General features: G+C 58.4%; 1 protein-coding gene across 1 annotated transcript in view; it reads right to left on the bottom strand.

Moving 5' to 3' along the window:
• The window catches only part of ASIC4 (acid sensing ion channel subunit family member 4), a 62,303-nt gene extending 34,954 nt beyond the window's left edge, over positions 1 to 27,349 (bottom strand). Inside the window, exon 1 of the mRNA XM_030241884.2 lies at positions 26,627 to 27,349. Coding sequence (XP_030097744.1) covers positions 26,627 to 27,280 — 654 coding nt within the window. The 5' untranslated portion in view covers positions 27,281 to 27,349. The remainder of the gene's footprint in view (positions 1 to 26,626) is intronic.
• Positions 27,350 to 27,829: the final 480 nt, after the last annotated feature.

The raw sequence follows: 27,829 nt of genomic DNA, 5'->3' as shown, positions 1-27,829 counted from the left end.
GCTCGGCAGTGGTGCACCCTTCTGGGGTGCCACTGGGTTTCCACTGCTATCAGAAACACCAGCACAGCAGGGAACACGCTCAGCACCTTGCTGGGACAGTCCCCAGCACCATTTCCCTCACAGCCCCTCTGTCCACAGCCTGAGACCCCCCACCTCCACCACTTGTCACCTGCCTGGCGGTTTATAAAATTTTAAAGTTAATGGTGTCATAAAACTCCAATAATTATATTGCAGCTGCAGCGGGGCATCCTGGGATGAATACATTATGGGAGCTGCAGCAGTTGGGCAGAGAGGGCAGCACTGGGAGATGCTCCAGTCAGGCAGCTGGAGATGGACAAACTTCACCCAGGTCCTGCTGTGAGCGGGGCAACCCCTTGCTTAGCTTCCTCCTAAGTGACAGCTGAGCAAAGGTGACTGGAGGGTGGGCAGAGTGGAAGGGTGATGAACACAGCAGTGTCAGGAAGCCCATCACCATGTTCTTCGCTGGGGAAGTGCAGCCTGCAAGTAGCCCCAGTGCAGGACACAGGAAATGCTGGCACTCCAGGAGCACTCACACTGGGCATCAGGGCTGCACCCCACTCTTCCATCCCGTCTCTGGCCCTGAGGGTTGAGAGAAGCTGGATGGGAGCGTGCCAGCCAGCAGAGCATGCGGATCTGCCCTGAGAGGCATCATTCAGCTGCTCCCTCACGCTCAGCTGTGCCTGCAGGCCCCGTCCTGCCCCAACCTCTGCAGTCATTGGTACGCAGTGCTGGGTCAAGCACCCTGTGGCTCCTCCTGGCCCTGGACTGCTTCTCCTGTACCATCTGCTGTACTTTACCAAGGCAGCTCCTGCTTCCCATTTGGTTTTCCTAAAAACAACAAAGTCATAAACTGCCAGCAGAGCTGCCTCAGCACAGCAATAGGGCTGAGGTTTTAAATGCACCCAAGTCAGGAGGCTGGGAGTTATGGTTCCCCAGACAGCCATAGCTCAGCTGCATGGTGCCCATGACGGTCCTGCGCGTGCACAGCCGTGCGCCACGGGCAAGGGGCAGAGTTAGTGTTACCATGGGAACCATCGCTCCCCATTTTCCAACATTTGTGTGATTAAAACCTCAACCTTAATGCCATAGCTCCACTGATGGCATATATGGTGGGGGCACCCTGCCTGCCCTCTCCAGGCTGCTGGGCAAAGGGGCTGTGAGCCCAGGAGTGCCCCTGCCCCCTGATGGCTGATGCAGATGTGGTAGACAGGCTGGGTCTGCAAGGTGAGTGGGAAGCTGGAGACAGTCCCTGGGAAGGGGACCCTGGACTGAGTAGAGCATAGGCACAGCCCACATGTAGCCACTGAGCACACTGCATGGGCCCTACACTGGTCATGAGCGCTGAGGGCAAGGCAAGTGCCCACCTGGCTGTAGAGCACATGGCACACACAGCACACACGCTGTGCCAGGGACTGAGGAACTGGTGCCTTCATCACCCTGTGTGCTCCAAACCCCAGGCACACTGCTGGCACCAAGTGCATGTTGCAAACTCCAAACATCTCACTGGTCTTCATCTGCAGCATTCTGCAAATAGGGAAAATATCTGACTGTGGAGCATCCTGGAAACACTGACCTCAAAGGTGAGCTGGACCATTGCAAACATGTCACCATCAGGCACCAAGTGCCATTTCTCTGCAGACTGGCAGCTGCCTCTGACCACAGAGGGCACTGCTGGTGCCACATGTGCCACAGACACTGAAAACTGCGCTGTGAGCATGGGATGCATGATGGGCTGTGAGCTCTGAGTGCACTGGAGTGAGCCTCAATAGGGACAGCACAGGCTGGTGGCACTGCTGATGCAAGAGCTGGTGCTAGCAGTGCACACAGACTGTGTAGCTGCTCCAAAGCGGGCCAGTGTCCAGCACCAAGCACAGGCTGGACAGCAGGAACGCTGCAAACACTGTGCAGCAAGCTCTGTAAATGGCAAAAACATCAGGAACCTTGCTGTCCTGATGCAAAAGCATCAGGAAACAGTGCAGCCCATGATGTGCTGACCACATCATGGGCTGCACTGACAGAGCACACTGTGAGTGAGCAGTACACTGGGCACTGGGGAGGGATGCAGGGCATGCGCTCACACCTGCGGGAGCGAGCGGGGCAGCAGGAGCATGCTGCAGGCACCCCACAGTGGAATTGAAGGCTGAGCCCACCATGGGCACCAAGGCTGAGCCCTCTGGGGGCACGAAAGCTGAGCCCCCTGCAGGCACTGCACATGCACTGGGGCTGGGCACCAAGCACAGTGCCAGCAGTGTGCTGTGAACACCGATCACACCAGAGGAACCAAAGCAGTGAGCACAGCGTGGAGAGCCGGCTGGTGCGAGCACGGGCTATGCCACAAATGCCAAATCGAACAGACGCAGGGCACACCTTGAATGGAGAGATTGCTGAGCGCTTGGCAAACACAAAATCACAGCTGACACCAGATACTGAAGGTGCTGCAAACATCATCAGCCGCGGGGTGCACATCCTGAGCACACTGTATGCCGAGTGCTGCTGACACTGAGTGCAAGGGCTGTGTAAATAACAATGATGCCACAGGTATTAAGTGCTGAGCACTCTGCAATTATCAAGCAAACTGTGGGCATCAAGCGCTGCACACGCCATGACTGTAAACACACTGCAGGCACCAATTTGACAAATACACTCCTGATAACAAGCATGTGGCTGGTGCTGAGGGCACCGAAGAGCGTGTGAGTGTGGGTACAGAGTGCCACGGGCTATTGCAAACTCCAAATCTGGCACAGGCACTGGGTATGCTGCACACATCAGCTCAGGCATTGTGTGCGTTGCAAATACCCAATATAGCACGGGCACTGAATGCCAACCAAATCCTTCACTGGTTCCCAGCTATGTGCTGTGCTATAAGAAATGTGCCAAGTCACCACCCTCTAAATGCTAGTGCAAACACCAAGTGGATGAAGACGCCACGCAGTCTCACGCTGACCATCGAGAACTGGTCATGCTGCAGCCAGACCTCTTCCTGTGCCAGCCTCAATGCCCACTGAAAGGAGAAACTTCCCCAGGTACTGTGAACACCAGAGTTGGTAGCACCTAGTGCTGACCACATGTCACAAACCCACCCCAGGTTAGCACCAGCAACTATGGTGAAGGCAGCTCAGCCTGGAGCCTGCCAGCCCTGTGGTTCTCCCACACCAGGGTGCGTGGGGTCCTGCCTGTCTCTTGGGGAGCGACAGCCATGCAGTAGTGCCAACAGTGCGGCGTGTGCCGGTGTGCTCAGGGCCTGTTATTTCATTTTCACTTGTCCCATCCCATTAGCACAGCTGTCTGCCACCAGAGAAGGGAAAATTGATGCTAAACGGGATATCAATTTATCATGGAGTGTGTCACCCGCCGCACGGCTCTGCCAGCCGAGCAGCAGAGACGCGCTGCACCAGCCAAGCAGCACCTGTAATTAACAGCTCATCAGCCTCCCCCACACGCTGCAGCCTGGGCACCAGCTGGCGGGTGTGGTACGGGGAATCCCAGCTGTGGTGCCACCCTCCACCCCTGGCCTGGACCCGGCATCAATCCTCGGGGCCGTGTGTGCCCACCTCCCAGCCAGGGACAGAGGCAGTCAGCAGGTTGCATGTGGATGTACTGGGGATGCCAGCCTGAGGAATGGCTTGGAGAGCTGGCTTCGAGAGAGAGGTTTGCCCCCTGCCCCAGTCCTGCCTCAGCTGTTTTCACCCCTGCCCTGATCCCTCCCAACTGAGGTGTCCCAGCACGAGGCAGAGCTGCAACTCAAATGGTGACAGTGCCCAATGAGTAACGAGCCAGGAGCCCAGCTCCCGGGCATGAGTTACAGCCGCTGCCTGTGCTCAGTGAGACATCAATCCCATCGGGTGGTGGGGACAGAAATGTAGAGTTCAGCGTGCCGGGAAGGGGCAGCAGGATGGGCCATCAATCCTGGGCAGGAGGGTGAGATGCCAGCACAGGGAAGGCTGGAGGGCACTCACTGAAACAACCCCTGCCCACATCTCCATGTTTACCCTTGGTGCCCCCAGCCCCAGGAGAATACAGGCTGTTGTGTCCAGTCCACACTGCCCAGCTGAGGGGCCACAGCAGGAGGGATGGGCCAGATGCGACTTCCCCCAGCCCTGGGATGCCAGTGGCCATGCTGTGGGAACAGAAAGGAGGGGAGGACCCACTGGGACAGCCTAGTGCAGAGCCAGGAATGGGGTCCCAACCTGGTGCCATAAAAATCTGCAGGTGTTTTTGTATGAGCAAAAACATCTCCATCCCTGCTACTCCAGGCTGCTCAGCTGGGCTCCCACCTCCCCTCAAAGCCCCTGCCATAGAGGGGTTCTGCAATCACACAGCCCCTTCCCCACTGGAGATGGCAGGAGTAGGACCGAACCCTACCCAGTCTCAGCTGGGCACTACCACCCCTGCCCTGGACCCTGTGTGCCTGACTGGTGCAGCAGTGGCCGTGGCAGTGGCAGTGGCAGTGGCAGTGGCAGTGGCAGTGGCAGTGGCTGTGGCTGTGGCTGTGGCATGGCAGGAGGCAGCAGGCAAGCACGGAGGCCAGCTGAGCTGAGGCTGTTTGCAGCTTTGATGTTAAACACCCAGAGATGAAATGCATGGCCCGGGGCTGGGTCCCTTGCAGCCAGCCGCTGGCCAGCCTCTGGCTGCGAAGCCGCGCCAGCAGCGCTGGGGCCGATAATTGGATGCATGTTTCTTCCAATGAGTTTGTATCATTTTTATGTAAATTTGACATTTTCCTGATGTTCTGTAATGTGCACAAAGCAAGTGCCGCTCCTGCCGTCGGCAAAGCCTATTTCCTTCCTGTCTGAAGTGCTGTGTTGATTTAAGGGCCTGCTAATACGCACAGCCAGGGCCCCCCCCTCCGTGCACACACACGTGCTCACACGTGGCTCGCTGGCTCCGAGCTGTCTCCACCAGTCTCACATGCTGCTCCCAAGCACCTTACCTCGTGTCCAGCCCAGGGCTGTCCTGCACTGGGACACCATGGAGCTGGGCTCCCCAGGAAAGCAAAGCGCCTTTATCCTTCTCATGTGCCACCAAATGATGTTACTTGGCTGCTCGGCTCATCCTCATGAAGGTGAAGAGGTTTCCCCATGCCCTGCATGGAAGGAATGCCACCAGCAGTCCCTCAGGATTCTTTGACCTCCTGTTAGAAAGTAGTATGAGTTCAGAGCCCAGGAGCCAGAGCAGGAGGAAAGGAAACAGTGACCAAGAATCACCTTTCTTCCAGCACAGGGAGGTGCTGCCAATTAACCACTTTCAGGGGAGCGTGTGGTAGGAGCTTTGGACATTGCTGCTTGGGAGCTGCCAGAGGGGCTGGGTGCAGATGCCCAGGCATCCCGTGGCACTTCTGGGCAGGGCTCCCATGTCCTGGCCACAGACCACCCGCCTATGGGCAGCAGCTGTGGCACTGGGGGCGTCTTCCTTGGGGAGGGGGCATCCCAGCTCCCACATTCCCGGTTTCTTGTGCCGCGCGCTTTTCCTGGGCTCTGTCTGTGGCGCAGGCGAGTGGGTTTCAAAGGCAGTGCTGCTATTTAAAGCCCTTATTGTTCGCGTCCTTGACACCGACAGCTACATCCTGCTGTCGTTCGATGTGAGCGCATCCTGGCCCGGCCAGCCAGAGGAAGGCAGCTAATGAAGAGCAAGTGCAAAGACGCCTCTTCTTTGTCCTGTTCACAAAGCAGCTTCCCAAACAGTCCCCCTCCGCCCTTCACTGAGCAGCTATTTATAGTTCCCCTTCCCCAGGGCATGCTGGGAGTTTCCTCCAGACAGTGATGTCCTGGGATCCCTTCAACGGGCTGCAGGGATGAAGGCTTTGTGACCCCTCATCCCTGAGAGCTGATAGCAAATCCCATCTCATCCTTGCATGCTCCCCTTCCAGAGGCAGCCATGAGGACAGCTGGGTCAGCCAGGGCCAAGGAGAGAGTGGGCTTCCCACAGGGTCATCTCCCTACCCAGCCCTGGCAGACAGTGGTCCTGGGGGAGCTTCTCCATCTGGGCAGCATAGCTGCCTCTCTCCTCTTCATTCTGTAGGCAAGCACACATCTGCCGCTGCTGCTTCCCTGCCCACCTCAGGCACAGGGCTGCGCAGCTGTGGGACACAGCGGAGGGCTGAGTGCCCCACCTGAACCCTCCGTGCCCGGGGCAGCCTCTCTCCTGGCCCCCCATCACAGCGGGCAGCTGCTGTACCCCCGTGCCAGGTGCTGCTCTCTCTAGCGAGAGGCTTTGACAGGAAATTAAAGATTAATGTTCCCCACGGCACCTGTGCCAGCGGCACCCACGGTGCTGAGGACGTGCCCAGCATGGCAACCTGGGGGCTGGGGGGGGCGGTGGGCAGGCGGTGGGCAGGCAGGGGTGCCTGGGGCATTTGACCAGAGAGCAAGGGGGCTATGCAGGGGGCAGAGGTGGGATGAGGAGGGAAAGGATGTGCCCTGTGCCCTGTCACTTCATTGGGCATCCAGAGCCAGGCAGGGAAATGCCCCTCTGCACGCAGGGCAGCGTAGGGGTTGAAGGGGCTAGAGAGGCAGCTGCAGAGGATCACAGGTCTGGAAGTTCTGTGCAGAGCCCTCAGCCCCTTCCCTACCTCCTTCAGGGTGGGGAGCCACCAGTCCCTTGAGGGGACACCTCAGGGCAGGCCAGGGGATCCAGCATGTGGCTAACTGGCCACCTGGCACAGTGAGCAGGCCATGCAGCTGAGCAGGCAGCACGATGCCAGGAGCATTTCCTCCCTCCCACTGGGAGGGGATTAAACTCAGCCAAGCTCTGGCTGGCAGTGGCCATGCCCACATAGCTGCATGTGTGGCTGCAGCTGCCTCCTCCACTCCAGGTGCAGCCGGGCATCGCATCCTGCTGCACCCACTGCCTGCTCCTGGGGCAAGCCCTCCCTCTGCTCCCAAGACACCAGTCTGTGCCAGATCCCATTGCATCCTGTACTGTGCTCCCACGGGCACATACTGAGGCCCACGAGGGTGGTGGCACCTGGTCCCCCACTGCCTGGCCTGGGCACATACCCACCATAGCCATGGGTCTCTCCCCGCAAACACCGGGCACCTTGGTGTGCAGGGCCATGGTTTTGTGAAATATGGCCCCTATAAATCCCGTCGTGTGCGTGCCATAATTCTCAATATATTTTCAAATATAGTTCAATTATTTTTCCCATATATCATGGGGAAATTGCATTGGCGAGTGGCGGCACTAAGCAGGGAGCGCGTGGCGGGGCGGCATTAATAGGATTGTGCATGGTATTATGCATGAGGTCGTTCAGGACACAGTGGGGAACCTCCCGTGCTCCAGAGAGACGGGAAGGAATAAATCAGGCTATTAGCCCAGCACCTTGCTCAGGTCTGCAGGGGATTAATCTCCACAGCGTGTAAAGATCCCAGCTGGGCTGTCTCCCTGGGAAGTCTCCCTGGGCTGTTCTCAGGTGCTCTGTCCCACTCTCTGCCCGTGTCTGCCCAAAGCACCAGGGAGCAGAGGCAGTGCTGAACGTGCCAGACTCACCAAAGCGGATGTGACATCTCTCTGGGGAGCCGTTTACCATGACCACATGCAGGGCAGTCCCTGGGCTGTGTGTGGAGACTGGTGTGACACTCTGGGAAAACCCTGGGTATCTTGGGACTTCTCTGGAAAAGCCTCATCCTTGGCTCGAGCTTGCAGCCCTCATTCCAGGCCTGTGTGAGGCCCTAGCAGCCTTGTGCCCCACGCTGCAGGTGGGCACCATGGGCACCCTTGCTGTATCTCACCATAAGGCAGCAGCTGGGCCAGCAGTACCTGAGAGAAGCCGCAGCCTTCAGGACAGGCGCATATAATCAGCCAGGACAGTCACATTTCCTTCAGCTCGCCATGAATATTTATGCAATTTGTGCAGAGCTGCCAGAGCTGATCTACTGAGCCAGAGGGGAGATGGCAGCCTGGGCCCCCAGCTTCCCCTGGGTCCCATGGGAGCTCCCTGGGGCTGGTCCCTCTTGTCTGGGCTGCTGCACACATGTCCAGGACACCACTGCCAGCAGTGAGATGGGAAGTGAGGGTCCTGGGAGCAGTGTCCTTGGGAATGGATGTCAGGAACCTCAGTGTCCAAAGTGGGGCTGGACATTGCTGTGCTGCGTTTGCAGAGGGAACGTTTGAACTAGCCACTAACGCCAAGAACAGCACCAAAAGCAGGTCCTGAAAACTGGGCTTGGGGACTACTCAACTCCTGCCTGTTCATCTGGGAGAGGCTGGAAGCATTAGCACCACATGAGCTGCTGCCAGCTGAGGGGGAGCCCAGCAGGCAAGCAGCAGGAGAACTTGTTTCTATCTCTCCAGGGTGTCTCTGTGTGAGGGCTACTGGAATTACTACAGGGGCCAGACATCCAGGGCTGCCTGTAGCTACTCTGGTAGCACACAGGATATCCATTCCTGTGCATAGGGCTTGGTCCATTAAGAGCAATGAAGAGGTTCCTGGTGCTTGGCAGATGCCACCCTGGCTGGATCCTTGGGCGTGCCTGGCCTTGCAGTGGGGGCCCCAGAGCAGGCAGGGAGGTGAAGGACCTGCAGGGCCAGGGCATGGGTGCTTCCCAGCAGCGACAGAGCTGGCAGTGCCAGAGCAAGCAGCGAGTGCAGGTGAGGTTTACAGTAAAGGGAAAAACAAATTATTAATCATGAGAGCAGCCCCAGCCGGGCTGTCAGGGCCGCATGGGCTCATGAATATTCAGCATCGGGCTGAGCACTAAATCTCATTTAAATGTCAGGGACCATTAGGCAGACAGTGAGGGGGCTGGGATGGCAGCTCCCCACTCTGTGCCAAGCCCTGCATCAGACAGAGGGGCTGGGACTGGGGTGCTGGCACCCTGCTGGCATGGCTCACACCAGTGCTCTGTGTGTCCTTAGTCCAGCACCTGGGTGCTCCTTGGGGGTGTCTGAGACCCCCTGACACCTCTGTTGACCCCAAATATCTTCTGATTTCTGGCAGGGGCTGAAAATGCACACCAAACACCCTACAGATGCAGACACTGTGAACTGCATGCTCTGCTCCCTTCTGGCAGAGGAACAAACCCTAAAGGATCAGCAACCAGGTCAGCAAACAGGTTCAGCCTGGCAGGACAGTTTCCTGGCCACTGGCATCCCAGCCAACCCTCCTTACTCCTCAAAGCACACACAGGAGCAGCTCCGTGTTCTTTCCTGGACACAGAGCTGGTGGGTGTTGGAGGGATGCCAGAGGAGCATCCAGAGGGATGTCTGGGAGGACTGAGGCCATGCCAGGGAGGTGCAGGCAACACACTCAGCGCTCTGCACTCTAGAAGTTCTCCTTTGGAGCCCATTCTTTGTCAGTGCCTGGGCACCATCTCTCTCGAGCTGCCTGCCATCCATACTTAGGGTGGCAGGTAGCTCTCGGTGGTGCCCGCAGTGGTGGCAATGGCAGGAGGCAGCAGCAGACAGCAGGAAGGAGCAAGCACGCCTGGGCACTGCCTCCCTGTGCTGGCACTCACACTCTCTCCAGCTCAGCAGGGGCCTGGCAATTACACGGATACGTTTAAGCTCTTAATCCCACTGAAGATTATTCCAAGGTCGGGGCACTAGACAGGTCCCCATGCACTGCCAAGCTGTGACGCATCCTTGCTGCCATCTGCCGGGACAGCCCAGCTCAGGGCATGCTGGCACCCTGGCACACAGCAGCTCTTCCCACGCCTGGGCCAACAGCATGCCTCCATCCATGGAACTGGCCAAAGCCTTGAGCCTGCTGGCATCTCCTGAAGGCTGGTGTGGGTGACCCTGCCACTGGTACCTCCCCCAGCTCTCTAGCCTCCCAGCTCTGTCAGCTACCTGATTTTGTCTCATGGTGCTCCATGGGAAGCATGGGTGGCCTGAAGAAGAGATCTCTCCAGCAGGGCACAGGAAACATCTTGGACTTGTCATGGGTGTGGCTGGGGATCCAGAGCTGCTGTGTAATACTGAAGCTCAGAGCTGCAGAACAGTACCTTAGCCTGGGTCTGAAGAACCTTGGCAGCCTAAGAGATGGCTCACAAATTCTAAAACTTTTGTAATTGCTGGCATTGGCAGGTGATGTTCTGAGAGCAACAAGTGGCTCAAAGATGATGCAAACCAACCTGGGAGCAGATCTGAAAGCCCATTGCAGAGCAGGACCATTAACTGCAGCAGCTCATGGCCCTTGCTGGGGTCTCCCCCAGACCCCTCCAGATGAGCAGGTATGCTTTATGGGGCCATGGCCCCAGACCCAGGCAGGTAGTGTGATTGACTATAACTGAAAGGAGGGAACGTGCCCAAGACAGGGAATAGGTACTCAGCCTGGGCACTGGCACACGGGATTCCCCCTCCTGCCCTCTGCATGGCTCATTGCAAACCAGCACCCACTCCTCAGCATGGTCCTCGATTCCGTCCTGCCCACGGCTGACAGCTGATGGAGCCCTGCAGGACCTGGCATTTCCTCCCTTGGAAGATGTGTAAATGCTGCAATCCATCACGGTCCCATCTCCTGTGGGAGGCCAGCTGGCCAAGGACAAGGCTCTGGGATGGGTGTGGTGTCTGGCATTACCAGCTGGAGACAGTGGGACCCCAGGAGACAGTGAGAGAATGATACACGCTGTGTGTTTGGGTACTGTGTGGGACCAAACTGTAACATTTGGATCCACAACTGACACCAAGCTCACCCTGCTGGGCAGGGGCAGAGCCCAGAGAAGCATTTTCTCTGACTGTAACCTCCAGAATCACAAAACCCCCTCAGCAAGATGCTTCTCCAGCTTGGCACTTGGTCCCTCCCACTGCAGGGTGTGCTGGTGGCCAGTGCTGGGTTGCCCTGATTTCTTCTCCCAGCAGTGCAGCCATCCCACACACCACACACAGACACAGCATGGCACACACACTGCACCCCCTCCTCTCACACCCCCAGCCCCTGCAGCTGCAGCGCCCCAAACCCCTGCATCTCCTCCTACCACTGCTTGGGAAGGTAAAAGAAAATATTAATGATTATTAGGAAGAGCTAAAGCAGAATTGCAAATGTTATTTCTCTGGTAGATGGATGATAGCAGGATGGATGATAGATAGCTGGATGGATGGATCTCTTTCCCTCCAAGCTGTAACCCCCTTCCAATCGCTCCCTCCGGAGCGCTGCTGTCACCTTGTCTCTGCTCAGAAGGGCTTTTACTGGCTCACTGGGGGATGCACGAGAACAGGTTATTAATACATGGAGAGGGGGATGGAATCCATTTGACTTGAAAATAGCTGAGAAACTGAACGGCACTTCTAAAATCTGCTTTTAATCAGAAGGAAAAGAAGAGAAGTTTGAACAATTAGGGAGTAATGAAGAGCTTTGGAAAAAAAAAAAAGCTCTCTGAAGATTAGCTAAGATTTTTACAGCACTTCAAGCATTTAAAGAGCTATGCTGGTATTGAGCAAAACGATGCAAATATTCCCTGTGAAAATCAGAAGTGGTGGGATTGACAGCAAGTGCCAGAGCCTGGATGTCCACAGGCAGGCACAGCACTCTGGAAGCAGAGATGCTGTGCTGTCTGCAGGGCACCCAGGGCAGACCAGCAGGTGACAGCAGCAGGGCTCACCTGTGCCACTACCCGTGAGAGGAAATGGGAGTGTGGCCAAGAGGCAGCCCCAGCTTGGCTGTGGATGGAGAGCCATGGTGGAGTCTCAAGTAGAAGTGCAGCCACCATGGCAAGGCTGGACCCATCCCAAGCCCTTGGCAAGAGTAGGAGGGGTGATCCCCTATGGGTTTGGTTTCTGTGGGTACAAGGATGCCATGGGCAGGGACTGCTGACAGCACATCCCTGAAGGAGAGCACGTGGAAAAGCTTCCTCAGGTGCTCCCTGAAGCTCAGAGAGAGGATGGGCAGCCGTGACACCGGCATTCCCTGCCCTGAGCCAAGCCCTGGCCTCCGGCACGTGGGGAAGCCGCCAGGCATCCCGTCCGTCCCAGCCGAGCTGGCGGCTGCTCCTTGCCAGTACCTGCCAAGGGCCCGTCACCAGGAGGTGAGCGCGGGGGCTGCACAGCCGTGCAAAGCAGCAGCTGGGTAATTTTCATGCTAAGTGAAAAGTAAAGTGCACAGACTCTTTATTAGAGCGAGCACGGTGCGGGGAACAATGAAGGCAGTGATGATCGTTAACTTTCTAATCGGAGGAGAAAAGTCCTCAATGCAATTTTTATGGTAATAACATCGACACTAAAGATAATTGCTCCCCGCGTCGCGCTTAGCGCCAGGAAACTGTTTGGGAAAAAAACATTAATTTGCAGGAACTGAGCCAAAGTTTCCTTAAGGCAGCTGTTCCCTGTGCCACCCTGTCCCCAGCCTATGCCGACGCTGGCCGCTGACCGACCCCTTGCCCTTCCAGCTCTGCCCTCGGTGACACTCCTCATCGCCTGTACCAGCCAGGCTGGTGCTGCTTTTTCCTGCATCGGTTCCTGGGGCTCAGCTCAGCAGGAAACGCTGGAGACGGTGCAGCCCACCTCTGCGGTGGTGGAAGAGGGCCAGAAACATTTTGGGTGATGTGATCGAGCAGCGCTCATGCTGCAGTGAAGGGGACGGGCAGGGCTGCCCCGTGTGCCGGGACCACCGCGAGCAGGGAGGAATGGGAGCTCATGCTCCCTGGGGAATAATAAACACAGGAGAAATTACAGCCAGGTGACATTTTAACGAGCTGGCGTCCTGTGTGGTATTAATATTCCAGGGGCTGCAATTCCCTCGTGGGTGTTTGAGAGATGAAAAAAAAATCCCAGCCCAGTAAAATCAAATAAATAAATCTCTGCCTAAGCGTGGCGTCTCCCCCGCCCCCGGCACGGAGCGGGTGGCACGCGGTGTGATTTCCCCTGTGATCCCCTGCCGCCGAGCAAGCAATCGTCTCATCTTTGAGCGTGGCGGCAGGATGATTTATCCCGGCTCCCGGCGCCCCGGCTGGGGCGAGAGCGCGGGGCCGGGGATGATGCATTGGGCAGGAGCAGAGGTGGCAGCGGGGGGAAGGCAGGAGAGCAGGGTGCGCACACAGGCCACCACTCAATTCCAAATTAATTTTAATATTTGACAAATCAAATCTACTTAGGTGAGCCATGGGCCATGCAAAGGAGATTTATGAGGGTTTGGGGCTGTCGGTTGCACGTGCAGCTCTCATTGGCCGCTCTGCCTGATGGGGCTCCAGCGGTCACAGCATCACTAGCTCCCCCCTCCCCAGGAGCAGGGATGCACACAGTGAAACAGCATAGCAGTGGCGAGAAAAATGTCCCAGAATCTGAGTCCTGGCTTACTAGGCTGGCAAGAGAGACAGACCCTTTGTCTGCCTCAGCTCTAAGCCCACTGGCAGAGCTGGTAGCCAGGGCAAAGTCCTGGCTATAGCTGGATGTGGTACCTGGTGCCCAGGATGTCCCTGGGAACTCCAGCTAACCTAGAGAAGAGCAGCCAGTTCCAGCCTGCCAGGGAGGATGCTGGAGCAGTTTCCCATGGGTTGGGGGGACTATAGGTCTGTGGAGGGAAGAGCCATGCAGGGAGCAGGTGGTGGTGTGCAGAGTGTGCAGAGCTATTCACCTGCAGGACCATTTCAGTCCCAGATACATCAGGCCCACAGATTCATGGGCCCTGGGAGGTGACAGGAAACCTGATAGGTTTTAAGACAGCAACATGCCCTGAATCTGCAAGGTGCCTGAGCAGGCAAAGCAGGGAATCCAAAATGTTTACAGCCTCAAGGGACTGCGGAGCAGTGAAGGCAGCCTGGGCTGCTTGGGATGAGATTTTCATGCTGGGGACAGACTGCTGCCATTCCTAATGTGCTGTTGGAAATCTCTCCCTCCAAATGGGCAACCCTTCAGCAGCTCTGCAGAACTGATACCTGATGTGAGACCAGGGGAGACTCAGGGAAGCCCATTGCCCCTGAGCTGAACGCACTCCTGTTGCAAAACCCCGGCATGGGGGCTTACCTGGATTGCAGGTCTCTCACAGTGGTGCTAGAGAGTGGTCTTTAGTGCTTTCTGCCCCAGAGCCCCTCACACCTACCTGTGGGTGAGGACCAGCCTGTATTTGTTTCTTCCTGCTGGTTACTTGGCACAGACGGGCAGTCATGCCCCAGTGCTCAGGCAGGGAGATCAGGGCTGCCCTCCACCAGCCCTCTCATGCAGGATGCAATTATAGAGATGCAGCACTGGGCTCAGTGCTGCAGACCAGCCCCATGTCTGGCTGCAGCCTCAAGCTGGAATATCTCAAGGGACCTCCAGCATATCCTTGTATTGAGGGACACACAGTGGTCCATAACCTGTGGCAGGGCAAGCAGCCTTTCCAGCTCCTCCAGCAGCAAAGAGGCAAGTGGTGCACAAAGCTCAGGCCAGCCCAGAACCCCAGGTGGCTCCATTTCCTGTTCTGCCTGAGCCTCCCCCAACTCCCACTCTAACAATGGCAGAGCCCTCCAACTGCCCCAGGTCTGCCAGAAAACAACCAAGGGCCAGGGCAGAGATGTGAGGTAGAGCAGAGACAGCCTGTATGCAGGGATGACATGTACACCTACACCTTGCAAGTCTTACAGTATAAAACAGAGACCACAAAAGTCTCAGAGGACTTTAAGGAATCTCTGCAAGTTGCCTGGGCCAGTAGGGACCAGCTTTAAGAGGTGATGGATGTAAGGAGAAGCCCCTGCTGGCCACGTGCTTGGTCAGCCTCCCAACTGGGCATGGGTGGCAGCTGCTGCATCCCAGCATATCCCTGCACAGTGGGATGAAGAAGGATGAATGGAGAACCATGCCTCTGGGGCTGTGAGCTTGCAGTGAGCTTCCTCCCCACAATGGCACACAGTTCCTGATGGCCCTCTCCAGCCCACCTCCAGCCCTACAGCTGCCCCATCCACAGCAAACAGTGCCAGCCCTGGTGATGCACAGCCCATGGGAAAATGGGCACTGTGTTACAGCTCCAGCTCTTAGCAGAAGCGTATGTTCCCATAAAATATCTACATTTGGATGCAGAGATTTTCAGGGATCCGAGAACGCTGTGCTGATAATTAAACATCTGCTCTGCATTTGTCTGTCTTCCTGCCACAATGTTGCTCCAGCACTCATTCTCCCCTCCCTGTCCTCTGGCAATCAGTCTGGACAGCATTCCCTGCTCAGTGCTCTGTCCTGGCCCTGAGCCACAGCATCCTGGGCCATGGGTGCTGGAAGAGAGATGGCAGCTCTGGGCACCCTCGGAGCAAACAGCAGCTTCACTGCCAGCACCCAGAGTCTTTGAGAGGCTGCAGAGCCAACAGCCTTCTCTGTGGCTTGCACCAGCCCAAACAGTTTCTCTGAGCCCCACCAAGCATTGCCAGCCAGTGCTTGTCCATGAACAGTTCCCCTGGGCTGAGCAGGCAGCTGCCACTGCCATGCTGCAACAGGAGAGCATCAAAACAAGCTCCAAATTGATCCAGAGACTCTCCTGCAAGCCCCAGTCATGTCCTGCTAGGAGCAAGCGTCTGCTCTAGTTACTGTCTCCTAGGAGAGCACGGAGGCCTTCAGGCTGTCACAGGAGGAGCAGACCCAAACATGACATCTCCATGGAGCCCGGGCTATGGCAGGCAGGGCCACAGCACCACTGAGCAGATGGCACCAGGACCTGGATCGATGGGAGCTGGCTGGGTCCCATGGGGACTCTATCAGCTCCTACAGGGCTGGGCTGGTGGTGGAATGAGCTCGGGAAGGGGCTGGGTCCCTTTCCTAGCTGTGGTACCCAGACCCCAGCTCTGCCCCTGCCTCTGGCCAAATACCCAGCAGGGCTGAGCTGAGGCAGCCGTCCCTGCCCACACTGAGAGCTGAGAGCTGCATCCTGCCTGCCCTGATGCACTCCCTGCCTGACCACTGGTGGCAAGCTGGGGCACTTGTAGTGCCATGCCACATGGGCACTGCCAGCAGCCACGCCACCACCTCTGCCCTGGGACCCAGAGCCCTGCGGGGTGACAGCATCTGTGGAGACAGCACCCTGCTCAGAGTGGGGTTCCAGAGCCAAGGTGGGCACAAGCATGGGGGAGGCTGTGGGGGGTGCACTGCAGAGCACTTGGTGCAGCACTCCGGCCTGTGCCAGCAACATGCCCCCCTTCACCAGGGCTGTCCTTACTGCCATCCCTTGTCCCCTGCCTGCTCCCTGCCCTGCCTCCGGGCCCACACACTGTTTGTCACACTTGTCACCATGGCAAGGGAGAGATTAGCCGTGGACCCTCTGTTCCTGCCCCAAGCCACTGATTCATATTCATGAGACTTCAAAGCATCTCTCTGGCTCTCCTGCACCAAACCTAATCCTCTACTGCAGCACTGTGCCAGCAGCCCCAGCCCTCGCTCTCAGCTCCAGGCTGGGAGCTGGCAGCCCCGCAGCCTTCTTGCCCTAGCTGGCCATGACCATGCAGCCACACACCCACCAGCCCACAGTCATGGGGGAATGCTCTGCACCACGGGGTTGCTGCCATGAGAGCCACAAAAAACAGGGGTTAGGAGCACAGAGGCGACAGCTTTTGTGTCCTCACCTGCTCCTGCCCATCCCTCCACCCCTAAGGGCTGTCCCTGCAGTACCCTGGCTGGACTGCCAGCCCAGCAGCATCCCTGCATGGACTGCAATCATACCAACAGTCCTCTGCAGGGGATGGTTGATACAGGTGCCCCACAGCCCCCTACAAACCTGCCACAATCAGCAAGCAGCAGCCCTCGGAGGGGCAGTGCTGAGGGGCAGCTGGGTATTCAGAGCACAGCCTTGCTGGGCAGTCTTCCAGTGCCCACCTGTGACACCTGCCACCCTTCCTGCAGCCCTGTAATAGCAGAGAAGTGGCAGGGAGTGTGCTGGAAGCATTTGGAGGTGCAGGCAGGACCACAGTGAGTACCTGCTCCCAGCCTGCCCCTGCAGAGTCGTGGGGCAGAGGATGGGAGGAAAAGGCACCCAGGAGTGCTCTCCCCCACTCATCCCGCTGTGGTGCGGGGCCAGCAGGGCTGCAGGGCCACCCTAGGGCTAACTGGGCCACCTGCAGGTACAGCTCACGGGCTCCACAGCAGGATCACATCGGGGTCAAACACGGGCAGCCCCACACACAGAGCCAGTGGTACCATGGCACCTGCAGGTGCTGGCAGGCCCATGCCAGTCCTGGTGCCGATGCTGGGAAGGTTCTGGTTCTGCGTGCAGGTCCTGGCTGTGGGCGGGCAGCGGGCGGCAGGTCCCCCACGGAGCCATCTCCTCCAGATGGTGAAGGCCATTAGAGCCGCTCTCATGCGCATGGAGCCATAAAGTTTATGGGGCTCATCATTTAGCTGTAATGGAAATAGTTAAATCTGTCTCTGTTTAAGCAAACTCTGCCCTCGTGGGAGCGCTCGGCGCAGGCAGGCAGAAGCCTCCAGTGGCCAGCGGGTGCCTCCGCTCCCATCCGTCACCCACACACCTGGGACATCCAAGCCTGGCACTCCCACCTGGCACCTGGGACATCCCTGCCATGTCAGGAAGGGGACAGGCAGTGATCCCTGCACTACCAGCCCCGGTGCCTCAGTTTCTCCTCAGTGCAAACAATGCTAGAACCAAATTTGGGGTGACCAGACAAGATTTGGGACTTAAATAATAAATTCCCTGAGAGCAGAGGCTGAGAGGTAATGTGCAGACAGGCAGGCAGAGAGGGTAGAGAGCTGCAAGAAGATGACACCTGTCTGCTTCAGGCAGGGCACCTGCAGCTGTGTCGGGGTGAGCTGGATTTGGGAAATGCAGAGCTGCCCCACAGGGCTTTGGCCCAGCAGCCCCCAGCAGGACTCAGAGCCTGCCAGAGCACACTGCATGGGGCAGAAGAAGTGACACACCAAAAGCCACTTTCCATTCCTCACAGGCACCCGCAGAGTGGGCAAGGAGATATGATCCCAGCACAGCCCAGGTTGTGCTTGAAGCAAGATCTGGTCAGTGAGAAGGGTGAGAGCAACTCCTCAGTGTGCTTCACAGCACCCCTCAGCCCTGGCCTGGGGATGTGGGGCTGAGTGCCCAAATAAAAGCTGCCAGTGTGTTTATGGAGGGCCAGATTTCCCCATGGGGTGGATGGGGTTGCTGACCTGGCATGGGGTGAGACCCTGGGGTTGCTGCCACTGCTGGAGCCATCCATACTTAGCCAAGGTGATGCTAGGAGCTGCCCCCCCAGCATGCAAAGCATGATTAATTACAGAGTAAGTCATTAATATTCACAGCTAATTAAAGATCCTTATCATGAATAATGGAAATCACTCTCCAAATTATGGGACAAAGATGGAGGAGGGGGAAAAAAACCCTTTGAGGGGGTCTACAGCGGGGCAAAGCTCTTAGGCAGCGGCATATAAGGTAGGGGTCATACCCTCCTAGTGAGATGCGTGGGTCTGGCAGTGCCCTGGTTGGGATGCAGTGGTGGGCAGAAGCCAAGGCAGTGGGCATTGGAACTGGCAGAGGATTCAGCCACACTAGAACAGGGCCCAGGAGGCCCCAGGGGCACCAGGCAACCCTGCCTGTGGATCTCTAACCTGCCACCCCATCGTGTGCAGGACTCAGTCTTGCACGCTTTGTGCTGGCCCAGTGTTGCACATCTCCTCCTGGAGCAAGGATTGTCCTAATCCTGTGTCATACCATCTCCAAGCCAGCTGGCACCAGCAGCTGCCCAGAGTGAAGCTGGGATGGCGCTGCCCAGTCCTTGAGGGGCAGGTGGGAAGGGAGGGCACCAGCACTTTGCCTGAGCTCCTGTTATACAAATGAAAGGTTTTTAGTGGGAAAGTCTCTGGGAGAGTAATACATCTCCCATATTGATCGCAGGCCAGGGACCAAGGCACGGCTTAAACAGTAATTGATTTCTAGCCGCCGAGATGTGTTGGGGAGCATTGATTTAACAGCACTGCAGACACACTGCTACTAATCTGATTAAAGTATTTAGCAGAAATGTTATTCTTTTAAAAAAAACAGAGGGAGGTGATGGTGCTGCCTGGGGCTGAGGCAGGCCTGTAGAGCAGGGACAGCCTAGCACCCTGCCAGCGGGGAGCTGGGGACAGCTTTGTGCCTGCACCCTGGTGGGGGTGGCACTGCCTAGGCACACATCCCCAGCCAGTTGTGCTTGCAGCCATTCCTGACGGAGCTGCCAAGGATTCCTGTGAGCCTGGCAGGATGCAGGCAAGGCAGAGCCAAGGACGTATGCTGGGAGTGTGGACAGCACGTGGACAAGCGCCAAGCCAGTGACCCTGCCAGTGCAGCCACCAGCTGTGCTGGGGACAGGGCAGGAGTGGGAGGAAGTAGAGGCAGCCTGCAGAGGTAGCCCTGGGTGCAGGCATGCTTGGCTGGTGGAGCAAACACATGGGCCACACCAGAGCTGCGGTAGCCAGGGAGGTGCAGGAGCCAAGGCCTAGCAGAGCCTGGGCTTGGAGGAAATGCTGAGCAAGGGGGACCATGAGGGGATCATGTGCACTGCTGGCCTACTGGCCATGCAGCATCCCCATGTTCAGTCTTTCCCCACGTTGTGCCCTGCCACAGATGGTCAGGCCATCACCAAGAGCTCGTGCACGCTGTCCCCTCCTGCCCCTGTCCTGCCCCACTTCTGAGGGTGGGGATGGATGCTGGGCTATTAAGAATGGAACTCCCTCATGCCATTCCCAGCCCTTGTGGAAAGGTACCAAATGAGCAGGTGGAAGGGTTCCTGCCACTCCCCATCACACTCATCAGCCCAGTTAATTAACAGGCGATGTCAAACAAATAAATTATTCCTGCTTCCTATTGATTCTAATTTACTGGCCCCTGGAGAACCCAGGATCGTTTATCCCACCTGTCACCCCTGCACAGCAGCTGCACTAACATCTGCCCTGCTCCCTTCACCTCTCCTGCCCATCTACCTTCAGGGCAGAGCTGGGCACAGCCATGGGGCCCATAGTGCCCCACATCACTGCCTTTGTACCCCAAAATGAAGCTGAAGCCAGGTCTGCTTGTTCTGCTGGGAATGGCAGATACACCACTGCCAGGAGCACGGCAGAGAAACTGTCTGCCCATTGTTGTGGCACCCTTGCTTGCCTGGGGTTTAGCATCATCCAGGGGTTCCCTGGCTCCTGGCAGCCATTTCCCCTCCCCAGCAGCACCAGAAAAGGTGTGGGTGTGAGTTGTGGCTACCTGAGCATCCAGGCCCCCAGCCCAGGCCATGCCCACCAAGACAACAGCCGGATTTCCCAGTATCCCAGAGCAGGGTCCCTGCTGCCCACACTGCAGCCTTTGATGCCTGTCTCCTCTGCAGGAGGCTGATCAAAGCCTGAGCCCCTCCCTGCTACCACCCCTATGGATGCTGGATCAATAAATCAATGCCAGCTCAGCTGCTGACTGCACAGTAAGCTTGGTTGGGAGATCCTAGTGAGGAACCTCCTGGCATCCACCCCTGCCTGCTTCAGGGCCTCAGCTCGTGGCTGATGTCACACTGGGCTAGTGATGCACCACACCAATCCAGGCTCTCCAGCAGGATGGGGATGGCTGCCAGCCCTCGGCAGCCAATCCTGTCTCCTGCTGGGGTCTGGGCAGCACCCAGTGACACGTCCTGGTCCTGCCCTGGCCAGGGCACCACTGCCCAGTGCTGCCTGCAGCAGGAGGCTGCAGGAGCCTCTGGGCTCACAGGCACCGGTGCACAGCCCTTCTCTGGCCATAGGGTCATCAGCTGGCTCAGCCAAGGGATGCTCTGAGCTGTAGCCTGCCAGCACAGAGCAGCCCTGGCCTCACCACACTTCCCATAAATGACAGGCCACACCATACTGGGGCAGCTGGACCTGGCCAGGGTCTTGGAATGGCGTTGTGGGTGCAGCCTGCCTACCTGCCCACCTGCCTGCCTGCTGCTCCAGGCACTGGTGCTTTCCAGATCTGGATGAGCTGGATTTCCTTGGATTGGAGAGATTAAATTGATCCCGGCCAGACGCCAGTAGCAGGCTGCTTGCCACATGCCTTTAGTCCAAGCCTGCCTGGAGCATTTGCTGCTTGGATGGGGGTCACCTGGCATCTGGCTTGGGAAGGGACACACAGGGCACTGGAATCACTATTGGCAACAATGCCATGTGTCTTGGGCTGCCTGTTCTTCCACAAGCCCTTGGACATCTCCTCGCAGCTCTTCTCTTGCAGCAAGAGCCCTGCCGCTGTGCCAAGGGGAAGGTGAGGAAGTGTAGTGGATGCTGCTGCCAGGCTCTGCTGCCAGTGTGGCCAAGGCCAGGGGGCCGGCAGGTGACTCACTCGCCCTGGGTGATTCATCTCAGGTGGCTGGCAGGAGCAGCCGGAGAGCCAGGGTGGCTTCAGCTGTTTCAGGATGTCTGCCCAGAGCTAGTCCATCATCCTGGCCTCCAGCATTTGTCTGAATCCGCATGCCTGCTCCCGCAAAAGAGCTCCTCATGGATGCAACCGGGCTATACCAACCCGGGAAGGTACCAGCCTCTCCATCCCTCACCCAGCCCTCACCTGCGAGGGCCGTGGGGTGGCTGGCGGGGCGGGGGCGCAGCTCCCACCCGGCCGGCTGCTCCCCCGGGTGAGCGCCTGTCGGAGGAGCGGCTGGCAGCCCCGCCGCCAGGAGATGAGCTCCCTGCTCATCCTCATCGCATGTGACGGGAGGGAGATTTATGGCTCCGAGCCGCGATTTGTGCGCGGCTCCAGCACACCGTATTGATCACTCCTGGTCGCTCCTGCTGCTCCCTCACCTCCCAGCCCCTGCCTGTTAACTCTTGCAGACCTGCGGGCCCCCGCGGCCAGGCACCCTTCTGTGCAGCAGCGGCTGGTGCAGCAAGGAATACCCCAGGTCAGGCTGGCTGGGATGCCAGGGCCCATCTCCTGGGAGAAAAGCAGAGTTTTTCCTGGCTGGGGCACAAAGCAGAGCAGGTAGGGGGCGTCTGGCTGGGTCGGCAGTTAGGACCACCCCCTGGAAAGGAGAAGGGCCAAGGGGGCAGAGAGGTGCTGGAGGAGCCAAGGGCACAAGGATGGCAGTCAATGATAAGGGAACAGTGCAGAGGGGATGAGGCATCGTGCCAAGGATTAGTGCTGAGCGTACGGGGACGGCAGGTGGTGACAAAGGAACTGGTCCCAGAGCACAGCGTGCGATGGCCATGGGCAGTGCCAAGGGCACATGGACAGCAGTGTGCAGCAAGCGGTCCCAGAGCCAGCTGGGGGCTGATGCCAAGGGGATGAGGATGGGGGCAGCCGGGGTGGGGGGGGGACGGGGACGGGGATGGGGCTGCAGGTGGCTCTGCAGCAGCAGCAGGAAATGATGTGTGAAATGAAGAGTTCCTGCCCAGTGCCCAGAGGGAGCGTGCAGCATACTGAGCAGGGCTGGGGCTGGGGAGGGGGCTGCAGGGGGGCGCACAGCTGAGGGGGTCCCCAGCCTCGTGTGGGGACAGAGAGGGCTGACAGAGGGGGCTGCTCTGCAGCACGGGGCTGCGTCCTTCCTACAGGAGAAGTGGGAAGGGGGCTCTCGGCACGGGACTGCTGAGTCGCTGCTGTGGGGCTGGAGGCTGCGTGGGGCACAGCCTTGCTAGATCAAGCCCTCACCGCTCCCCTGCTGCGACGCCCCAGCACCGTGTACCCGCCACCCCCTCCCTGCTCGCTGGTTTCCCGCTGCTCCGCGGAGATAATTAAATCCGCTATTTCGGCAGGTTCCGCATCCCCTGCCAGGCGGATCTGCAATCAGCCTCGAGAGGGCCGGGGGCCACCCACCTGCGCCCCTCCACCTCACCGCCCCCACACTGGGGGGCACCTTGGCTGGGCGTGACACCTCTGCCTGCCTCAGATGCCTGTCTGCACCCTTGGGGACAATCCTGGGTGTTGTGGGAGGGGTAACACGCTCCTCTCCTGTGTTAGTCATATCTCCTCTCCGGCTCCAGGGCCGCAGTCCCATGCCAGCTGCTCCTGAGGGGTGACTCCTGTCCCCAAGGCCAGCCTGGCTGCAGAGGGACAGTTCCAGGGGTGCCACAGACCCTAAGCATGGGCAGGAGCTGCTCCCCACCAGCTGTCCAATGTCTCCAGCTTCCCATTCTTCCCCAGTTACGATGTTATCATCTTCCTGCAGCACCCGGAGAAGCTGTAAATAATTCACGGAGTTGAGCTGGGGCACAGGTGCTCCCGCAGGCAGCTGGTGCGAGGGGCAGGCACGGCTGGGTGGCAGAGATAGCGGTGCTGTCCCCGCCGGCTGCCCAGGGCCTGCTGCCACCTGCCAGCTGGGAAGGAAGGGCTTGAGCTGTTCACGGAGGAGAAGCACTGAGCGTGTCATTGTGAGAGAGTTTAGCAGAGTCAGGAGGTGAGCAGGGCTCCCAGGCAGCCCCACACTGTGCTGCCCCCACGCCCAGCCCCACGCCATGCCCCCTGCCTGGCTAGGTGTCCCTTCTGCCCCCATTCCACTATGCAGGATGCTGGATTGATTCCTGAAGTTGGCAGCTCTGGCTGTAAATTTTGATCAATATTTAACGGGGTAAAACTATTAATAGAATATTAAACTATCTGTTCTTGTGTGATGCATGGAGGTGGGAGTGAAGCTGAGTCTACCTGGATGACCTGCACAGCTATCTCCTGGTCCAGCCAAAAACCCCACCACTACCTTTTGTAGTGCAGTGAGGAGAGTGGCAAGCATTGCTGTAACTAGTTGTGGGCCGTGCCAGGAGAGGGGAGGGCAGCATCCATCAGAGAGTGCAGTTATTGATGGACTCCCGGGCTGCTATTACCTGCCAGCCCTGCTATTACACACACCATCACTCAGAGCGTGGTTGCGGCCACCACGCCCGCCCCTTGGTGGTGCCTTGCACCGTGCTGGCCGGGAAAACCCCTGGAAGCAGGTGTAATTACACAGACAGTGCCCACCAGGAGTGTTCCAGCGGGAGCTCCACTACCTGTGCGTGAGCCACGGAATGGAGGCAGCCCCTGCCATTCTGGAGCGAGGAGCTGGCCGTCACCACCAGCAGGTGATGCCCTTGGGAGCCACCGTGCTGTGATGCCGAGAGCCCACCGCAGCCTGACTCATTCCGGGAGGATTAGTCCCTGATCCCCCGCTGCCCAGACCCAGGGAGGGCAGCTCCGGGAAGCGAGGAAGTGAAATCAGGGAGATTAACCTTGTTCCCCAGTGGGATGGAAAATGGAGGCACATCTGCTCATCTGGATGGAAGGAACAACCGCCCTATGGGGGAGCAGATAAAAATAGGCTGACATTTACCTGCCAGCCCCAAGCAGGACAGGCAGAGGGCACCACGACCAGCCTGTGTCCACAGAGGGATGCAGGCATCCACTCGAGTGCCAGGCACTCTCACCCTCTGTCCTGCTCAGGCTGCAGAAACAGCATTGGGCATTCAGCAGTGTGGCTGTGTGACAGCAGGACGGTGTCCTAGGGCAGCACCAGTGATGGGGAGTCCTGCCAAGGCAGGAGTGCCACACACAAGCACAGATGCTGGGCAATGGCACAGCAGGTTGTGTGAAGAGGACTTGGCATGTTCAGGGCTGCCTGTGCGTGGAGTGGCAGCAGGGCAGCTGGCAGTGAGGTGGGAAGCTGTGGCATGGGAAGGGCAGTGAGCACAGACCTGGCTGGTGCCTGAGTCTGGAGCCATTTGGGTACTATTGCTCCTAGAGAGGTGGTGGTGAGAAGAGCAGGCAGAGCTGAGATCCACAGTAGAGCTGCTCAGGCAGATGCTCAAGGATGTTGAAGGAAACCTTTTACCTGAGCATCCTTCCCTACAACCAGCAGGAAGAAACCTTTTAACCTGTCCAAAGCCCTACAGTCTGGGCTGCCAAGAAGGGCTGATGGCACTCTCTGCTCTCCTAAGCAGCCAGGGGATGCTACAGCAGCTGTTAGCACCTCTGCACTTGCCTGTAGCAGCTCTGTTTTCCCATGCACAGATCAGAGCTGGGCATCCTTCTACAGTGGCTTTAACATTTCCCAGCAGTGCTGGAAGCATTTCCTTGGGATGACATTTGCCTTTTCACAGCCATCTCCAAGCAGCAGGGTCCAGCCACACTACAGTCATAGAGGTCAGGATGCCTCCTCCAGTATTGCCAGCTTGACATCACCTCTGACAGGGTTTTACCTCGCTGTGTGCCCAGAGGCTGAGTGCTTGCCCAAGCCAAGGCACAGCCCCATCCAGCCCAGCCACAGTGAGTCCAAGTCGAGGCACCAAGAAGCCAGCGCATGGGTGGGAAGGGTTAACTGCTGTGAGAGCAGAGCCTCCCCTTCCTCCCCCTGCACTGTGTTTTACAGGCCGGAGCTATTACCAGGAAATGTTCCCATCAGCACCATTGATCCCCTTGTTTACAGCCCAGTAATCCTCCGATGTTGACTCAGGAGCAAAAAGGGAAGAAAGGAAGGGATGGCTCCCACTTGGGCATTGCCTCTGCCCTGCCTGCATCCCTCCCAGCCCGCCTGATGCACTGGGCTGACCCAGCCACACCCGGCTGGGCACCGGAGTCTCTGCAGCCAGTGGGAAGGCTGTGGAGGGTGGCACAGTGGCAGGAGTCCTGTGAGAGCAGGCATGGCCCCCATGGCTCACAGTGGCGGCTGCAGGTCCCCCCTCACAGCATTGCCCTCCTGGCACACGGCCGTGTCCCCCGCTAGCTGCCTGACACCTGGTGGAAGGGCCCAGTGTGACAGCCCCGCTTAGTTCTCATTAGTGTGACGAGGAGAGGCGTCATGCTAGATTAGAGACCCTTCCAGATCACAGCTCTGCATATGCCAAGCTGGAGTAGCTGCCAGCTGGGAGAGCCAGTGGCAGTGGGCACTCATGCACTGCCGGGAGAGGCTGCAGCCCTCAAGGTGCCCACCAGGCAGTGGGGTGGCAGGGCTGGCAGGACTCTTGGTGTGGGCACTAGCCTTGCACAGTCCTGCCCACTATTCCCCTGTGTGCCAGCTCTCCCCAGCCCAGGAGGGCTCAGAGCCCTAGGCCAGGGCTGTAGTTCTCCCTCACATTTGGCCCCACCAAGATCCCACAAACCTGTGCCAAGCGTCTGTGCCAAAAGCACTTGTGTGGTGTCCATCAGTGGGACTTCCATGAGCTTTTTACTTCTTCTGGCTCTGATAACACCAAGGGCTCAGCCACCTCCCTGTGCCCACATCCCAGGCACATCCCCATTATGGCTGGAAAGGCAGGATTGTGCCTTCCTCTGCTCACTTTCACTACTGCCTGGATTCAGCCCATCTCCTGGTACCTGCTCTGCCAGGAGGGGATATGCTTTGTTCCCCTCTAAAACCCTCTGGGCCCGGATTTACCTCCCCTCCCTGTGCAAGCCTTCAGGAGCCTGGCTCTCCCCCAGAGCCCATGGCAGAGGTAAGGAGCCAGGCTTGCCAGGCAGGCTGGTGAAGGCTGCGGGTCACAGCCTGCCTCTGCTGGGGCTGATCCAGTTTGTGCTAATCCCAGGGCTGGGCCCCCAGCCCACCCTTTCTCTGTGCCTCTCAGCCTGCCTTCACAGCACAAGCACTGCCAGAGACCTTCCCAGCCCAGCCTAGTGCACCCCAGCTCTGCACGGGGCTCTGCTGCAGCCCCAGCAAACCCAAGGCCTTACAGCCCACCAAAACTGGTGCCTGACATCTTTCCCTTCCCTGATCCCTGGTCACTGGGGGCTAGGATCTCCTTATCAGCACACAGCAGTGCAGTAAGCTGTGGGTGCCAGCCCAGGGGCCATGCCTAGCCCTCCCTGCCCCTGAATGTCCCACCCCTGGCCACTCACCGTCTGGAATTCGCTGCTGTTGCAGTCCTCTTTGGCGAACGTGCAGCGGACAAGCATCTCACCCAGCTCCAGCTGATGGCCCACACGCTCATAAAGCTCCTCCAGGTGGAAGGGACGGCTCTTCTCCTCCTCACTCATGGCCAGCGCCCCCAGCAGAGCCTCCAGCCTGCTCCTCTCTGGGCTTTCTGGCACTCCGGGCCTGCCAGCGCTATCCAGGAGCCCCAGCATCTCCCCTGCCCAGTACAGGTCGTGGCTGGAGAGCTTCGAGAAGCGGGCAGGGTTGATGTTGCAGATTGTAACGGCGGGGAAGATCTTGTTGTGCTCTGTCTCCTCCTCCAGCTGGGTGCTGTGGGGGTACTGGAAGTACAAGTCCACACACTTGGCATAGGCGTGAATCAGGAGGGCCAGCGAGCCCAGGAAGGCCAGCAGCCACAGCAAATTGCGGACGGTGTAGCGCCGGTGCCGGAAGATGTGATGGATGCCGTGGAGGGTGGAACGGCTGGCAAACTCCTCCAGGCTGCACGGGGGCTGCCGTGGGGCCGGGGCATTGCGTGCTGGCTGCCTCTCAGGGCAGTCCCCCGCAGGAAGGGATGCAGAGGGCCAGGGATGACCCCAGGTGCGTGCGGGAGGCCTCTGAGCTTCCTCCAGCCACATGCTGCCGGCCGGCTCTGCCTCTCCCCGCTGAGTCCAAGGTGCCAGACGAGGTTCGAGGCGCGGGTGACCGTCCCAGCCCCGGGCGGCCGGGCTGTGCGGCTGTGATGCGCAGCAGAGCCGGGGCGGGACTGGTGCGGGGTGGTGCCGCCCGCACCCTGCCCCGAGCGGGAAGCTCGCTGAGTGCCGAGATCACAGATGTACTTAGCGATCACCACATCCTGCAGGAACTGGAGCCAGAGGCTGAAACATCTTGGAAAGCTCAGGGCACTCACTGCCTGTCCCCCGGGGTTGTGGGCAATTACTTGGAGTCCTGCTCACTTCCACCCTCTCCGTGCACTTAGTGTGGGTTCCCCAGGGAAGGGGGAGACAGGCAAATTCCTCATTTTCCCCTGCCAGGACATGTAGATGCCACCTGGGCAGGGAGGCGTGGCCCTGAGCTCAGGAGAGATGCCTGGCCAGGCATGTGTTGGGGGTCAGCCTGTCTTTGGCATGGAGATGTGGGAGAGCCCCAAGCTCTGCACCAGCGTTGCAGAAGCACAGCTCTGAAAC

Source organism: Serinus canaria, chromosome 7 (genome assembly GCF_022539315.1).
Source record: "Serinus canaria isolate serCan28SL12 chromosome 7, serCan2020, whole genome shotgun sequence".
In the NCBI taxonomy this organism is placed as follows: domain Eukaryota; kingdom Metazoa; phylum Chordata; class Aves; order Passeriformes; family Fringillidae; genus Serinus; species Serinus canaria.
The sequence above is the reverse complement of the archived record's forward strand: the minus strand, read 5'-3'. Positions and strand labels throughout refer to the sequence as shown.